Here is an 18,739-nt window from a genome sequence, read left to right as displayed (position 1 = left end):
AAACAAAACAAAACAAAACAAAAAAGGAAACAACTAATCACTTTAAAATCAATAGGTCTACTCACTTTTTAAAAATAAAGTGTTTTGAAAGCAACAGAATAACAAACTTTTCAAGTATAAGTCAACTTAATCGCTTAAAAATGAGTAAAATTGCATTACAAGTATCAGCTTTCCTTACTTAAAGTTAATGACTCCACTAAAAGCAACATGTTTATTTACCATTTAAGTAGTCACTTTAAAAGCAATGGTTTTAGACAAAATGGGTTAACTCACTTTTTTAAGTAAAGTCAACTAATCGCTACATTATGTACACTGCATTATTAGATGAGTATAGATTAGTAGAGATCAGGGTCAGGTTACCTGAATAGATTGGCATATACAGTAGTAGCACAAATAATACAAGAAACTATATATATATATATACATAATATATACATAATCTTTACAATTTTTTGTGTCACTAAGTTTTTTTTATTTAATTTTATTTCTTTCATTTTAAATTAGTAGTAATCTTTTTTCAACAAGGACTCATTAGATTGATAAAAACTGACAGTCAAGATGTTTATGTTACAAAACATTTTATAAAACAAATGCTGCTATTTTGAAGTTTGTAATTCTCAAATAATCCTAAAATTGGGGAAAAAATATACAGGGAGGCTAATAATAATTCAGGGGGGGCTAATATTTCAGACTTTAACTGTATATATATATATATATATATATATATATATATATATATATATATATATATATATATATATATATATATATATATATATATATATATATATATATATATTTATTATATAATATATAATACATACATACATACATACATACATACATACATACATACATATATATACACACACACACACACACACACACACATATACATAAAATCTCAGTCTAAGAAGCTGTAAACCGCTAAACATTTAAACATATTACACAACACATTTCCTATCATTTTGACTGTGAAATCCTGGCTCAAGATGGAAAACCTCCACTGAGAGAGAAGCACAGATCAGAAACGTGAAGCTCTTTGGAAGACGATCACAGTTTACAAATGCTCTCCTGCCGTCTGAAGTGGTTGAATCATTGAAGAAAGCTCTCATTTATTCTCTTATAGATGAACACTATCCACAGAAATACACACCGCTTCACAAATAACCATCATTCATTTGCTCATCGTTACGAAGCGACACAATCACAGGCACTCTATTTAAAGAGCGGATTTTACACTGATCATGCAGGCTCAATAAAAGCAGGATAAACTGAAAAAAGACCCTACAGGCAACAACGCACCTATCAGTTTAGCCTATTTGGGCCTTTCATTGAGCATTTTCCAGTTTTTAAATGTTCTTTTTTGTTTAATTTTGAAATCATTTTTATTTTGTTTTAATAGATTTAAGTTATTCATATTTCTAAGGGCCTCTTTCTTAGAACAATTTATATATTTCCTCCTGCATTGAGCCTTAAATCTCCAATTCAGCAGCACTTAAACCTCACAGATTTAATCATATATATAATCTGAATTTTTTCCAAGGGGTTATCTTCAGGGTGCGAATTGCAGAGGGATTTCATCCCCTAATTAACGTTGGATCCCCCCCTGAAGGAGGTCAAAACAAGATGTATGGGGGGGTCGGTTGTTTAATACTAAGAAATATTTCACTCTGATTTGCATTTTAAATAATAATGTTAATAATAGATAATATAAATATACGTTTGACCACCTCTATAACGATTCAAACCATTGTCAATGCATAATTGCGCCTATCAGTCTGTTCAAGAAAAAAATTCTGAAAATGGTAGATCTAGAGCACCAATAGACATCGTGTTTACAAGACTTTTATTTTCTCGTAAAATAAGTGTTTGTATCTATATTTAGCCTGAAAAGAAAATCAAATTAGATGCATAGTTTGTAGTTTAACCTACAGTAACATCTGAAATAGCTAATCAGAGAATACTGTAGGTCAGAATACACTAAATATCCCCCAAATTGCTGAAAACTAGATTAAAAATAAATACATCATAAATCATTGACTAATAAATAAATAAATAAATAAACAAAACTGAAACAAGAATTTTGTCTCTTAATTAATCCAGATTTTTTTTGTGGTAGAAATGTATACAAATTAGTGGCTATTTAATAAAATAACAGCTCATTTGCATTTTCAAATATTACATTTTAGATAAAATGTTTGTTTTTTTCACCTGTAGTTTCTTAAAATTCTTCATTAAAACCAAGGTGTGAAATGTGTCCGATTTACAGACTTGTAGACTCAAATAAAAAAGTACTTTCAATAAGACAAAATCCAATGCTTCTCATTTACAGCAATTGGTATTTATTATTTTTTTGCTTATCTGCCTCCAGCAGGGCAGTGTGTATGATCAAGCACTGAAACATTGTAAAAGAAAGCAATATAGTTCAGACAGACAGTTTGACAGAGTGCCCTAAAAGCCTGCTCTACTGAGCACACAATAGCGGAGATAACCACAATAATGGCCATTAAACATGTTTCTCCAGGTGCATTTAGTCACTGCAAGCTTAGCAGAAACGGTTTAACACAGAGCTGCGATAAGCAGAATCAGAGTCAGCAGTTCACGTTTATTTCAGTTGTCTACCTCGCTTCTTATTCAGTTAGGGTCAATGAGAATGAAGGTGAAAGCCAAGTAGCCCTGAAACCTTAAACTAAATCCATGTCCTAACACAACACAGCCCTGATAAAAGGTCTCTTTTTATTGTCAAAAGGAGTTTTTGTCCTAACCATCTGCAAAGGTTGAGATTTTAGAAATGCTTTCTACTACCGGAACGTCATGGCAGAACAACAGCATTTACTACTATGGCTGCATTTATACTGCATGGTTCAAGTGACTCAATTCCAATTTTTTTCTCCCATGTGGCACAGATTGGATATGGCCCATGTACGTGTAAGCAGGAAAAAAAAAAAATCACATAGATTCTGATTTACCCAAATCAGAATCAGGCCTTGTTTATATGAGGAAATTTATCTGATATGAATCGGATCTGTGCCTTAGTGTTTGCAGTGTAGGCAGGTAGACAGGTTTCACCTGTCAATGCGAGTCGCGCATCATTAAAACCCATAGCGAATGTCGTGAACTCTGACGCTTTCATATCAGAACAGACTTCAGCAGAGTCCCAAATCTTAAATCTCATACATGAGGGCTAAAAAAACTTTTATATTGTTATGTAGCACAAATATTTAGGCATGTTAACGAGAAAAACACTGAGAGAGAGAGTGAGCGCAACATCCGCCACATAACCAACATAAACTTTTATAAAACTGTAGCTTACGTCACATGCATAAATCACGCCATGGACATTACATTAAGATGCCTACTGGTTTAAAAAGGCCTAGATTAAAAGAAGATGGCAAAATTAGAACTTCTCTGTCATAAACTATAGTAAAACAACTTGCAAAAAAGGATTTAAAAATTTTTAAACCCTGCAAACAGATTAAATACAGGAATGGAGAAAAAAGCGCTCTTTAATTATCAGCTGTCAGTCGCCCGCTCTTTTTTTCCTGGTCATTGCGCCTTTGCTGTGTCCAGTGTAAATGCAGACAATCGGAAGTCAAAGATCACCTCAGGTACTGATTATGTGCTTTATTCAGTGTTAAATGCTACCAATGTGAGTTTAAGTGAAGTTTCATAAACTAATTTCGAGAGGAGCACGTGATATGATTGAGCACGTCTGGCCACTCATCAGTAATCAGTAATAATCCAATCAGAGTGATCCTAGTTTACTATAAATGGATCATTTTCTCCCTAATGTTTTATCTTCGTTTGGAAGAATCCCCCCTTCCACCCCTTCTCCTCCTTTTCCTCCCTTTTCTAAAAGGGGGAGCTCTCGAGACCTACCTGATCTTGGATCTCCTGATATGCTTATCGACCGGGCGGGAGCCCTGGGCTCAAATATCTCCGAGCTCAGGGTTCTCTCCCGGGACAGCATGCCAAACCTGCTTTATACGCCAAGCATATCTAAGTGGGAACTCTTGAAATACCATTTTATGTGAAGTTTTGCAAACTAACTTCGAGAGGAGCACGTGATATGATTGATCCAGCCTGATCTCACGAGAAAACGTGAGTATTTTACGTTTTGTCAGTTTAGTGGCTAATTCGTATGAAGAGTTCAGTCGTACGAAATTGTACAATTTTAAAAAGGAGGCGTGGCACCTAACCCCACCCCTAAACCCAACCGTCATTGGGGGATGAGCAAATCGTACTAAATCGTAGATTAGATCGTATGAATTCATACGATTTAGCCACAAAATCAAAAAGTTACGAATTGTCGTGACATTGTGTTGGATTGATCGCGGCTGGCCTCTCATCTGTAATCAGCAATAATCTAGTCAGATTGATTCAAACTTACAACAAATAGACCGAATTTGCCCTTCTACCTTATCTTCGCTTTGGAAAAATCCCCCCTTCCACCCCATCTCCTCCTTTTCCTCTCTTTACCAGGGGGAGCTCTCGAGACCTAACTGATCTCTGACCCCCTTATATGCTTATTGACCAGGCGGGAGCCTGGGATCAATTATCTCCGAGCTCAGGGTTCTCTCCCGGGACAGCAACAGCAAATCTGCTATTAGCGTCAAGCATATATACAGTAAGTGTGAACTCTTGAAATGACATTTATTGCCATACTACTGAAAGCAGCAGCAGATAGTTCACCTCAGATCTTAGAAATAAAATAACTAGCAGACAGTTTGAAAATGAAAGTCAGAACGGAGACTCATGCAATCCAACAACATCAGTCACTCAGTAGCCTATTAATAATCTTAAAGAGGTTTAATAAGTATTCATTAGATTAAAAGCCTTTCGTTGGGAGTGCAGTGGCTGTAATTTTAACGTTTCTCTCATGTAGTATATCCTTTGGCGCAGACAAATTGCTTGTCACTGGAATCGTGTCGCGTGTTGTTAAAACACGGTGTAACAATAACTACTCTTAATTGTTGAAAAAATATGTTTAGAAAAATGTATTTCAAAACTGTTTGCTATCATCGAGATAATGAAACATTTGTGTTATTAGTTTGAATTTGTTCATATATAAAAATTTTGCATTTAGATTTTAGTATTTTTTTGTATTTGTCATTGCTATATAGTTTAATAAAAAAACACACCTTTTTTTTGCCCCATATAATAACATTTTCAGTTTTTTATAGTTTACATGTTTTTTAAACTAACAAAACCTAATACATTATGTAAATTAACCAAACATTTATTTTCTCCATGTGAAAGTAGGCGGACCTAAATATATATATTGGTGCGGCTGCTCAGCGCAGCTCTTTTATTGGTGAATTTCTTTGTACAGCATCATGGGTAATGTAGTTTTTCTGTTCAAATGAAAAAAAAACACGTTATTAAAAAATAATTATTTATGCAAACAGTTTATAAAAAGATATACAATTGATAAGTCAAACAAAATAAAATAAAATAAAAAATATATAAAAAATAAAAATAAAATAAAATTAAAAATTAAAAAATAAATAAAATAAAATAAACTTTAAATTAAAATTAAAATTTAAATTAAATTAAATTAAATTAAATTAAATTAAATTAAATTAAATTAAATTAAATTAAATTAAATTAAATTAAATTAAATTAAATTAAATTAAATTAAATTAAATTAAATTAAATTAAGCAATAGGTTTGATGGCAAATTTCCACTATGGATTATACCAAGGATAAATCGTGATAAGTGCAAAGACATGATATGTGCCGTACAAACACAAACTGTTAGCTTGAAAACACACATGGGAACACAAGCCCAGGAGAAAAAAAAGCACATGCTCCTGCTCATTGGCCAACTAAGACACTGAGGTTGTTATAGAAACTGCAAGCTATGTACAGTGCAGATAAATAATATTTGATCTGTTTGCATGCTGCATCTTCTCAGCCCATTACAGTCAATTCATTTCTCCATGGCGTTATTACAGCAGTGATGCTTTTCAAGACACCTCTAAAAAAACAGCATGTACTGACAAAAGTGCACATTTTTATTGGACACAGACTGAGTAATGATCTCTCCCCTCTGTGGACATTATGAGTGCCTATGATGATAAATGTACCATATTTTTGTCTGTACTGCTTTCAGCTGGAAGAAGAGGTGTGGTGGATTTATGAACTACCTGACAAAACAATGGAAACATTTTGTATTGCATGAGTTCTAGCTCATTGTTCAGAGATACTTACATTTATGTCTTATTTATTATAATTTACATAATATTATAGTATTTATGAATATTTTGATTTGGTTTCTATTTTTATATATACATTTTTCAATTTAGTGTTAGTGATTTTTTGGGTTAGCTGCAACCCAGTACTGGGAAACATTCATACACACATTCACACACATACACTACGGCCAATTTAGTTAATTCACTTCACCTATAGTGCATGTCTTTGAACTGTGGGGGAAACCGGAGCACCCAGAGGAAACCCACGCCAACACGGGGAGAACATGCAGACTCCACACAGAAATGCCTACTGACCCAGCTGGGACTTGAACCAGCGACCTTCTTGCTGTAAGGTGACAGTGCTAACCACTGAGCCACCGTGTCATATGTTTGCTATCATAAATTCAATAAACACAAATAAAATGAGCTCAAGAGAATCAAAAACACAGCTTAAAATAGAATAATAATACTTTTACTGTACATCTCACCACACATGCCTTATTCAGCCTCCTGCAAGAATGAGAAATATTTTCCCCACCTTCTCTGATAAACCCTAATTTACATATTTGATTTTAGATCTTACATTTAGTTTTAGTTACTTTAGTATATATTAATTCTCTTTATCTATAAAATATTTAACTTATTAGAAATTATTTAAATTTAGTTTTAATATAACATTAAAGACACACTTTAAACAATATTAGTTGTGCTTTACTATTTATTTTCAATTTTATTTACTTATTTATTATTCATTCATTAATTTTCTATTCGGCTAAGTCCCTTTATTAATCCGGGTCGCCACAGCGGAATGAACCGCCAACTTATCAAGCATGTGTTTTACGCAGCGGATGCCCTTCCAGCTGCAATCCATCACTGGGAAACATCCATACACACTCATTCACACACATACACTACAGCCAATTAAGCCTACCCAATTCACCTATACAGCATATGGACTGTGGGGGAAACAGAGGAAACCCACGACAACACGGGGAGAACATGCAAACTCCACACAGAAATGACCCAGCCGAGGCTCGAACCAGGAACCTTCTTGCTGTGAGGCGAACATGCTACCCACTACGCCACCATGCAGCCCCCCATTTTCATTTATTTATTTTTATTATTACTTTATGAGATGATGTACATATACAGTTGAAGTTACAATTATTAGCCCCTCCTTTGAATTTTTTTTTTTTTCATATTTCCCAAATTATGTTTAACAGATTTAGGACATTTTCACAGCATGTCTGATAATATTTTTTCTTCTGGAGAAAGTCTTATTTGTTTTATTTCAGCAAGAACAAAAGCAGTTTTTATTTATTTTTTAAACATTTAAGGGTCAAAATTATTAACCCCTTTAAGCTATATATATTTTTTGGCTACTGTCTAAAAACAAACCAAAAAAATCATTATACAATAGCTTGCGTAATTACCCTATCCTGCCTAGTTAACCTAATTATCCTAGTTAAGCTGTATAGAAGTGGCTTAAAAAATATCTAAGGAAATCAGTTATTAGAAATGAGTTATTAAAACTATTGTTTAGAAATGTGTTGAAAAAAATCTGCTCTCCGTTAAACAGAAATTGAGAAAAAAATACACAGGGGGGGTTTCAACCTTATGTTTTTCAAGTTCTTAACTTTTTACTTTAACTGTTGTCATTTTAATTTATACTGTAATTATATATCTATTTATATATTTATTTATTAATCGTATTTTTTATATTTTGTGCATGTTTAATTTAATGTTTAATTTAAATTATCAAACAGTTTTGATATTTTTAGTTTTAATTAACTTTTTTTTAATCTCTGGTTTGAGTGTCTTAATGCAAAAGTGCTGAAACCACAGGGTTTTGTCTTGTGATTTATTGTGTGGGTCTTGCTGAGGAGCTGCAGGGTTGAATCTCTGTGTAACAGCCAAAGAGAGACAGTAAAGGTGTGTGTGTCCATGTGTAATATACAGCGCTCAGCAGAAAAAGGAACATCCATGTGTGGTGAACCTCATGGACAGCATTTTCCACAACAGCAAATGTCTGTAACATAATTTGTTAAGAGTGAGTGCTGCCTCAGTCTTTGTAGAGAAAAAACAAACAAACAAAAAACCGTGAACATAGTATTTGCAAAGCAGCGAGATAAAAGCTGAAAAAAACATCATCAGCATGGCAAAAGAGAAAAAAAGCAGTACATCTACAACAGGCAAACTAGCAGAAAGTGTCAGAGTGCTGGCCAAGGTGCGGATAATGTCCTGCTTTTGCTTGTTACAGAGAAATGTGGCGTTTAAAAGCCCCCTGAGAGTACAGCTGAGTGTGTAGATCAGTGGCCTTATCACAAGAAGAGCTAGACCAGTGAAATCACAGCACTCCGGCTGACATTTGCAAGAATGAATTACAAACACTGCTGCAGCTCAGGAGAACTACAGTACTTTTACATTTGCTGGAGGAAACGTGAGAGCGCTTCTTAGTGGAAAAAGTCACCATCATAATGTTAAAATTATTACATGTAGGCCAGTGGCTCCCAAAGTGGGGGTCGCTTGGTGTTTACCAAAAATCAAATACATTTTACTAGAACTACTATACTACTATAATATTAGAATTAGTATATTTTATCCCCAACTAACAAAAGATAAAAATAGTAGTTAACAGTTTTATATAACAGTGTTCTTTGGCTCTTGGCGAAGGCGATCACACTTTTTTCCTCTACCACCCATATCTCTCCTGGCTGGCTCCTCTTGTCTAGTCTTATTCTGTCTTTGATAGAATAGATTTGATATATTCTTTAGCCTCTCCTTGTCCTGCTCTCCAAACAAGTGAAGAACTATGGATTTGATCAACTGGTCTCTAAACGCAATTGACAAAATTTTCTTGATGAGAAGTCTGGGTTCAGGGGAACCCAACTGTCCAGCGGGGACGTTTGCAGCTGGTTACATGATGGACGAGTGGCAGAAGTGGTGAGGTTAACCTGCACAGCACTTCACTAACTGGCCTCTGCTACCCCACTTCCATCCGGGTCACGGCACCAATGTAACCCAAGTGGTCCTACACCACCCAACCCGCTCCGAGCTGGGATCGAACCAGCGACTTCGTGAGGGCTACCTGTACAGCACTTCACTATCTAGCCTCTGGTATATATAAACCAGCCTTTAAAAGCAAGTCAAAAGAGATCATTCCCAAGATTTCTGCCAGTCTTGCTATGCATCTAATAAAGTGTTCTGATAACTTAGGTGTTTTTATGCTGTTGCCAACAGGTTTAAGTGGGGGAAAAAATAACCCCAGAAGTGGTTGCTAAATGGTTTCTGGGTTATTCAAGGTAAATCTTTTTTTTTCAATTGTTAAAACAACTGTAAATACAAGAATGAAAACCAGGGTCCTCTTTTTTGCTAAAAGAAATGTGGATAACTAAACTAAAAACAAATCCAACACACAAGCATGAACATAACATCAATATTCATGGTGTTATTTCAAGTGTTTAAAAAATACATGAATAAAAAGCTCTACTCTCACTGTCGCAGTCCCCAGACACAACACAGGCAACTTCTCGCGAAATAAATCAAAACAGACAACTCTGCAATTCATATTCTGAAATTTACATTTGCACCGGACAAATTACACACACACTGGACTTTCTTGCATAATGAAGCAATGTATTTCTCTGATCGCAAAGGGGAATTATGTTGTTATGGTTACATGTAAATGCTGCTGCAGACACAGACACACGCATTAAATAAGCAGTACATGCACACGCTTCCAGATTAGAGAAACTGTGATGTTGATTCGTTGTGACAGAAACACTGAAACATGCTGATTGGGGAAAATCATTCAATAACTGACTCATCCAATGCTAACTGAGTCAGTGTGTGAATGGAGTCATGAATGCATTGCTCTTACATTGACGTGCACTTTCTATTCATAGTCTACAGCCAGCGGCGATCACACCTCTGCATTCATCTCACCACAACTCTAATGCATCTCAATGCTCAGCCGCGGCAAACTGGAAATTATGCGTTTGTCAAAAGTCTATTTTTTCCCTCTGCAGGCCAATTAGAGGTTTGCCGAGACTCTTTTCTCACATCTATCTCCGTTCATTGCAGAATTCATAGGCTCACAGTACGCTACAGAGATCATATTGTATACATTCACAATGTACTTATATTATTGCATGTATGTGTATACAAATTATCATACAAAAATCTGTACTCTCTTCAAATATAAACATTGCACAAGACTTCTATATGTAATGACATACATTATATATATATACATTATAATATACAGTTGAAGTGAAAATTATTAGCCCTCTTGTAAAATATTTGTTCTTTTTCAAATATTTTTCAAGTGATATTTAATGGAGCAAAGAAATTTTAACAGTATTTCCGATTATATTTTTTCTTCTAAAGAGAGCCTTATTTCAGTTAGAATAAAACCAGTTTTAATTTTTTTTTAAACCACTTTAAGGTCATTTTATTAGCCCCCTTAAGCACTATTTTTTTTCGATAGTCTACAGAACAATCAACTGTTATACAATGATTTGCCTAATTACTTTAACTTGCCTAGTTCACCTAATTAACCTAGTTAAGCCTAAATCGCTCTTTAAGCTGAATACTAGGATGTTGAAAAAATATCTAGTAAAATATTATGTACTATCAAAGATAAAATAAGTTATTAGAAATTAGTTATGAAAACTGTCATGTTTATAAATTTGTTCTCTAAAGGGGAAATTGTGGGAAAAAATCTACATTTCTTAACTCCTAATGTAGCTCGTCAACACACTCATAACACATCTCATAATTTCTAAAATATCAGCCTTTACCAAATGGTTTACATGTCTGTTTATGGTAAACGTACTGGAATTAATACATAAACTGTGAAAAATCAGAAAATATGAAGTGTAAGATTTATAAAGTGTAAGAATTTATTTAAAAACATATTCAAAATTAAACATTTTGAATACTAAACCACCTTTTTTTTAAAAGTATGCCATAAAATATTTCAGATTCTCATCTATCATGCTTTCTTGTTTTATTTTTACAATAAAACCAAAATCAAGTGCAGTAGTGCAACAGGATGTTTGATTGATTTTTTTTTTTTTTTTGAAAACCAACAATGCTGTGTGTGTAAGCTATTATTTAAAACAGTCATTCTTTAAACAACTTTAACAGTCATTCTTTAAAACAGTCAAAACATGGTCAACTGTTTGGTAGAGGGGCAGTCAAAGGGTTAGGCTAGACGTTTATAACATTAATAAATTAGAGATGGACAAAATATGTGGCCTTCATTTTCAAAACAGAAAAATGGAAGACAATATGAATGGAAAGAAGGCTATGCTGTGCTGCACTTCGCAGCAGTGTTCAGTAGCCAGGTTTCACACTCCCTCCAGCAGTAGTCACTATATACAATCTGAAATGGCTACACCAGACACGGAAAGCACTGCACAATGAAATCCATTCATTTCAATGGTAAAATTAGGCCTCCCCATTTGTTCACTGCCAATAAAATTTTACTGCCAATACATTTTTTATTGAACTTTGTTTTTTTAAACAGTATAATTTAAGAGGGTTGGGTTAAATTAAAAAAAAATCTAACAAAATCACTCGATATAAATCATTAATAATTACAAGGGGTTTTCGGATTACAGCCAAGTGCATTCAGAATTTTTTATTTCGTCTGTCTCAGAATTTTAACTTTAGTACATCCCTAAAAGAAATGAAAACACATGCACGCAGGCACGTACACACACCCAGCTATAGGTCGCTTTATAGGGATTCCCACAAACATAATTATCTGCATTTTTACATTTTCAAATTAATAATCTGTATGATTTTTGAGCTGTCTTACATATGGGGACAAAAAAGGTACCCGCAAGGTCAAATATTATTGGTATTGCAATACATCTGGGGACATTTGGTCCCCACAATGTGAGAATACAAGGTACACACACATTTAGTTTTATTCTGTAAACATAAATTTCTTCCAAATTTGAAATAACAATGTTTGAAGCTGTCATTTATAGCTTTCCTGCTTGGATAAGATAAAGCAGGTGCCATTTTTGACAGGACAATAACACATAATGTGTTACAATTGTTACAATTTTGAACCACTGAAAAAAATGATTAAAAAAACGATTACATGGATTTATTCTTTTTTTTTAAGTGGCTGTAAACATTTTATTTGGGCTGGACTGAAACAAACAAATTAAGTTTAACAACTAAATTTAATTTGTGTGTTTAAATTCAACCCATATAAATTGTTTGCAACAATCTTTTTCAGTGTACTCAGATTGGTTGACTCACACAGCAGTACTATTCAGCCAGTACTATGAGCAAGGGTGTTAAAAAGACTCAGTATTTGAGTTGAGTTGTTATTTGTTTCACCAGCACTACTAATCCCACATAAAAGGTGACTTTAGAGAGCTGATCTGTGCTGATGTATCTGTTCTGCAGCAAATAAATGTCTCCCTACAAGGTCTGATTTCCGGTGTCTCAGCTTTTCCCAGCATCCGAGTTCTGCAAAACAAGCCCAAATGGCTGGCGACGGCACAGTACAATTATCCAGCACCCACAGAGGGGCCTGCGGCACCACACTGCAGCTGGGAAGAAGAAACTGAAGAGAGGAGGTGTGTATCTGTGTGTGTGTGTGTGTGTGTGTGTGTGTGTGTGTCATTTCTGACAGGAGAGTGCTTTATCACAATGGCTCTCCACAGGTGTGCTGGTTCTGCTGAAATTTTCCAACTAACACACAATAACCGAGCCAAATCAGGGATGTACAGCTGATGAAGATCTAATGTCTTGCGCTGACTGCATCGTGAAACATATCTGGGAGATTCACAGCAGATGTTCAGCCAAAGTGTGCTGAAAGAGAGAGGGGCGTTCTGGAGCATGCAGATCTTGAGATTTTACTGTTTAACTTCTTAAGAATTTCTTGAATATTTTGTAGACTCTGGAATTGAGCCTAAACAATTAGTTGTCTTTTAAAAATCAACAGCAAAAAATATTTATTTTTTATAATATTAAAAATATTTAATGCAGGCAAAATATACTTTATTGCTTAAAAATATTGTAATGTTGTTTTTTCATTGTCATTCAGCATAACAGATATATTCATCATAATAAAAAAGCTTACTTATTCTGATCTGTACATTAATTCATTCATTCATTCATTTTCTGCTTGCAGTGCATGCTGAAAGTATTCACAGCGCTTTACTTTCCACACATTTTTTATGTTACAGCCTTATTCCAAAATAGATTAAATTAATTTATTTCCCCAATTCTACACACAATACCCCATAATGACAATGTGAAAAACGATTTTTTGAAATTGTTTACTAATAAAAAACCTGAAAAAAATCACATGTACATAAGTATTCTCAGGCTTTGCTCAATACTTTGTTGATGCACCTTTGGCAGCAATTACAGCCTCAAGTCTTTTTGAATATGATGCCACAAGTTTGGCACACCTGTCTTTGGGAATTTTTGCACATTCCTCTTTGCAGTACCTCTCAAGCTCTATCAGGTTGGATGGGAAGCGATGGTGTACAGCCATGTTCAACAGGATTTAGGTCTGGGCTCTGGCTGGGCCACTCAAGGACATTCACAGAGTTGTTGTGAAGACACTCAAGATATTTTGGCGGTGTGCTTTGGGTTATTGTCCTGCTGGAAGATGAACCGTCGCCCCAGTCAGAGGTCAAGAGCACTCTGAAGCAGGTTTTCATTCAGGATGTCTCAGTACATTGCTGCATTCATCTTTCCCTCTATCCTGACTAGTCTCCCAGTTCCTGCTGCTGAAAAACATCCCTACAGCATGATGCTGCCACCACCATGCTTCACTGTAGGGATGGTATTAGCCAGGTGATGAGCGGTGCCTGGTTTTCTCCAAACGTAACGCCTGGCATTCACTCCAAAGAGTTCAAATTTAGTCTCATCAGATCAGAGAATTTTGTTTCTTATGGTCTGAGAGTCCTTCAGATGCCTTTTGGCTAATTCAAGGTGGGGAGTGGCTTCTGTCTGGCCACTCTACCATACAGGCCTGATTGGTGGATTGCTGCACAGATGGTTGTTCTTCTGTAAGATTCTCCTCTCTCCACAGAAGAAGGCTGGAGCTCAGACAGAGTGACCATCGGGTTATTAATCACCTCCTTGACTAAGGCCCTTCTCCCCCGATCACTCAGTTTAGATGGTCGGCCAGCTCTAGGAAGAGTCCTGGTGGTTACAAACATCTTCCACTAACTGATAATGGAGGCCACTGGGCTCATTGGAACTTTCAGAGCAGCAGAAATTTTTCTGTAACCTTCCCCAGCCTTGTGCCTCGAGACAATCCTGTCTCGGAGGTCTACAGACAATTCCTTTGTCTTCATACTTGGTTTGTGCTTTGACATGCACGGTCAACTCTGGGACCTTATATAGACAGGTGTATGCCTTTTCAAATCATGTCCAATCAACTGAATTTGCCACAAGTGATCTCCAGTTAAGCTGCTGAAACATCTCAAGAATGATCAGTGGAAACAGAATGTACCTGAGCTCAATTTAGAGCTTCACGGCAAAAGCTGTGAATACTCATGTACGTGTGATTTTTCAGTTATTTTATTTTTAATAAAAAAAATCTTTTTTCACATTGTCGTTATGGGGTATTGTGTGTAGAATTTTGAGGAAATAAATTAATTCAATCCATTTTGGAATAAGGCTGTAACATAAAAATATGTAGAAAAAGGCAAGAGCTATTAATACTTTCCTGATGCACTGTAGTCCCTTTATTAATTAGGAATCGCTACAGTGGAATGAACCGCCACCTTATCCATATGTTTTACACAGCGAATGCCCTTTCAGCTGCAAGCCAACACTGGAAAACACCCATACACTCTTGCATTCACACACATACACTACGGCCAATTTAGTTTATTCAATTCACCTATCCCACATGTCTTTGGACACGGGGAGTACAAGCAAACTCCACACAGAAATGCCAACTGACCCAGCCGGGGCTTGAACCAGCAACCTTCTCGCTGTGAGGTGATTGTGCTACCCACTGCGCCACCATGCTGCCATTTTTCATATTTTAAAAGATATTAATAAAATAGTTATACTTATGCCATGTAAGTACTACTAAAATATCTGTATCAGTGCTCGATTTTTTTAATTTATTTTTATTTACAAAAATAGCCTTTAAAGAGCTGTTTTGCAATTTAAGTCTGGAGATAAGATTAAAACCCAGTTAAATAAGCAAAAAATTTAGTTAAATAAGCTTACTGTCTGCCCTAAAATCTTGCTCTAAATCTATAAAAATATATATTTTCAATAATTTCAATTGTTAAATCTGTGAATCAAATCTTATCATTTAGCTTTGTCATTTAGCTTTCATATTTTTACTGAAAAACAAGATATATAAGTAAATGTTTTTATTTTTCCTTCTCCTTCTTTCGTCACCACTGATTGGGATACTGATTTATCCCAGCATCCCCCTAATCATGTAAAAGTGTCTGTCCTTTGGCTCTTGTGATGTGGAACTGATGTTGGATTGATGTGAACATGACTGTGGTCTCCCTGGGCAATGAGACATGTTTCTAGCCTGGAGCAAGATGTTTGTTGCACACACACACACACACTGCAGGGGTTTGCGTGTGAACCAGCAGGGAGTCTGGAGTGTTTTGAGTCAAGATTCATCAGTGTCCAGTTTTCTCCTCTTACACACACACAAAAAAAAAAAAAAAAACACATCGACACACACTCCCACTCAATGGAGCACATGCTGTCTGTTCTCAGATCAGTCTCAATCAGAGATTGTACACACGAACACACTTCACATGCTGTTTTACGTGACATTTAGAAGAGCTGTTGATATTTAAAGTCTGTGGTAAATTGGCAGCAGTTACTCTCTTTGTTTATGTCTACTGTAGTATTTCTTTAAGCAACATTGTTTATTTGTTTACTTTACATTTTTTATTTAATTACTTGAAATTAGATTTTTTATATATATTTATTATTGCACTAAAGTCCAAAAGTGAAGAATTTATGTCATTTATTACTTGATTGTTTAAGCTACCTCACAGAAGTGCTCTGTTTACTAATCGAGTTGTTAAATGTTAAAATAAGGTGAATTAATTAAAAAATAAGGAACATCCTGGATCTGTGTCTTCACTCTTCTTTATTCTTTTTTATGTATTATAGAAGTATCGGATCGGGTTTCGGTATCGGCAGATACTCAAAATAAAATGACTCGGACTCAAGGGTAAAAAAACCTGATCGGAACATCCCTAACTATAATATTAGGTGGTTAGCGTGCCGACATATGATGCAGTAGCACGTCAGGGTGTCCTGAGTTCGAATCCCAGCTTGAGGACATTTCCCAACCCTACACCCCTTTCTCTCTCTCTCCCACTTCGCTTCCTGTCCTATCTAACACTGTCCTATCTAATAAAGGCAAAAAGGCCAAAAATAAATCTTAAAAAAAAAAGAATTTCATATTTCATAAGAAACTGTATTTTCCCAATAATCAAATAATTATAAAATATTCTGCATTATGGTTTAAAAAATATATATTAATTAGCAGAATTCTTTACAACATTAATACTATGCAATAATTACAATAATACTCTCTGAATTTTTTTTTTTAAGTATCAAGTGACACTGAAGAATAGAGTAAAATCTATTAGATTTCAAAATAATAATCTGTATTTATATTTCATTGACCTTTTACATTAAAAAACATTAAAAAAGTACAATTTAAATAGAAAATATACAATTTAAATAGAAAAATATATGTTATATGAAAAATAATGTTTGGAAAACTGTTAATTTATTATAGATAAATCCGAATCTGTAAATATTACTATTCAGAGTTTGTTCATATATAATTTGCATGATTTCATATAAAATTTAATTAAATAATTAAATTTTGATTTAAGGACTGCCAAAATAAGATATTCAGCCTGTTTTTTAATATGTCAACAAGATAAGAATCAAGAATATTTCATAAGAAATTGTATTTTCCCAATAATCAAAGAATTATAAAATATTCTGCATTATGGTTTAAACAATACAGTATATATTAGCTAACAGACTTCTTTACAACATCAATACTAAGCAATAATTACAATAAAGCTATCTGAAAAATGTTTTGAAAAGTATCAAGTGACACTGAAGAATAGAGAAAAATCTATTAGATTTCAAAATAATAATCTGTATTTAGATTTCATTGACTTTTTAGGTTAAAAACATTTAAAAAGCACAATTTATAAATAGAAAAATACATCGTCTTTCAAAAATAATAAAATCAATGGCTTTATATGATGTTCAGATTTCCTAATGCGCATATTTAAAACACATAAACCACATTTGCATAAATTCTATTTAATATATATATAACCTTCTCAATAAACGGAATAATAAATTAAACAACAAATCTATGTTTTAAAAAAGGAGGGGAAAAAAACTTTATGAGGGTAATGAAAATATGCTGTTTCTTTTTTAGAGAAATGACTGATAAACAAGATGACCCTACTATCAAAAACCAAGACATGATTATAAATTCTTGCCATTTATTATGTGAACTCAAATAGATTCAATCTACCTGACATAGAGTGAACGTTTTTGATTGGTTCTGAGGGATCCGGATCCAGAGCTCATGCTGTGGTTCATCATCTGCTCTCGCAAGTCATGAATTTTGGCCTCAAAACGCCCGTATTCTGTAAACACAAACATAACAAAGCCTTCGTAAGCGAAATGCAAAAATCAATCTATATTAACAAAAAAAGAGCACATGCAAACATTCTAAAACCAAAGGAGTTAATGCAAAGATCTCAAGGGAAATGTCCATAAAGGATGTGTTATTGTAGAGTCTTAGTGTCTGAGATGACAGCTCCGATCAATATTAGCACTAGCTGTACTGGGCTGACTTTTCGCACAAGGTCACACAGTCAATATTGGAATGCAAGAAGAAAAAGTTAAAAGAGAGAGAGAGAGAGAGAGGGAGGGAGGGAAAGAGAGCTGGTAAAGTCATATTATGTGTCTCCTGTGGTGCAAATGTATGATATTCGATAACATCCACCTTCTGCTTCTTTGTTAATTTTGCAAGCCGGTGCTGAATCTCCACAGATTCCTACAGAACATTCATCATTCTGTAAGGCAATAAACAGCTGACCATATATTACTTATTGCTTATTACAGGTACTTTTAAAATGCCTTTTTAGCCTTGCTTTGGTTGTCAAAACCCATATGCAACTTTCAAAAATATGATTTTAACTTCATTTGACTCATACAAGTCTCCCAAAAACACTACAGTTTAAATGTTGGTTCAATACCAGTTTTTTGTGTGTGTTTTGACTTTTTTTATTTAGCAAGTACGCATTCAATGGACAAAATGTGTTAATAAGGACATTTATTATTATTATTTTTTAGGGGTTTTCATAGGGGCATTGCTAGACATAAAGCTCTACTGGGGCACAGTTCCCCCTCAAAAATAAATAAATAAATAAATAAATAAAAAAAAAATAAATAAATAAATATTATATAATATAAAAAATTATCATTACAAATAAATAACAGTATTATTGTTCTTA

At 34.4% G+C, this 18,739-nt stretch overlaps 1 protein-coding gene across 14 annotated transcripts in view; it reads right to left on the bottom strand.

Annotated features, from left to right (window-relative positions):
* The window catches only part of dlg2 (discs, large homolog 2 (Drosophila)), a 420,832-nt gene that overhangs the window by 28,781 nt on the left and 373,312 nt on the right, over positions 1 to 18,739 (bottom strand). For all 14 annotated transcript variants that reach the window (XM_056466770.1, XM_056466773.1, XM_056466772.1 and 11 more), the window contains one exon: positions 17,752 to 17,866. In XM_056466770.1, coding sequence (XP_056322745.1) covers positions 17,752 to 17,866 — 115 coding nt within the window. The remainder of the gene's footprint in view (positions 1 to 17,751; positions 17,867 to 18,739) is intronic.

The sequence above is a fragment of the Danio aesculapii genome, chromosome 10 (assembly GCF_903798145.1).
Source record: "Danio aesculapii chromosome 10, fDanAes4.1, whole genome shotgun sequence".
Classification (NCBI taxonomy): domain Eukaryota; kingdom Metazoa; phylum Chordata; class Actinopteri; order Cypriniformes; family Danionidae; genus Danio; species Danio aesculapii.
The sequence above is the reverse complement of the archived record's forward strand: the minus strand, read 5'-3'. Positions and strand labels throughout refer to the sequence as shown.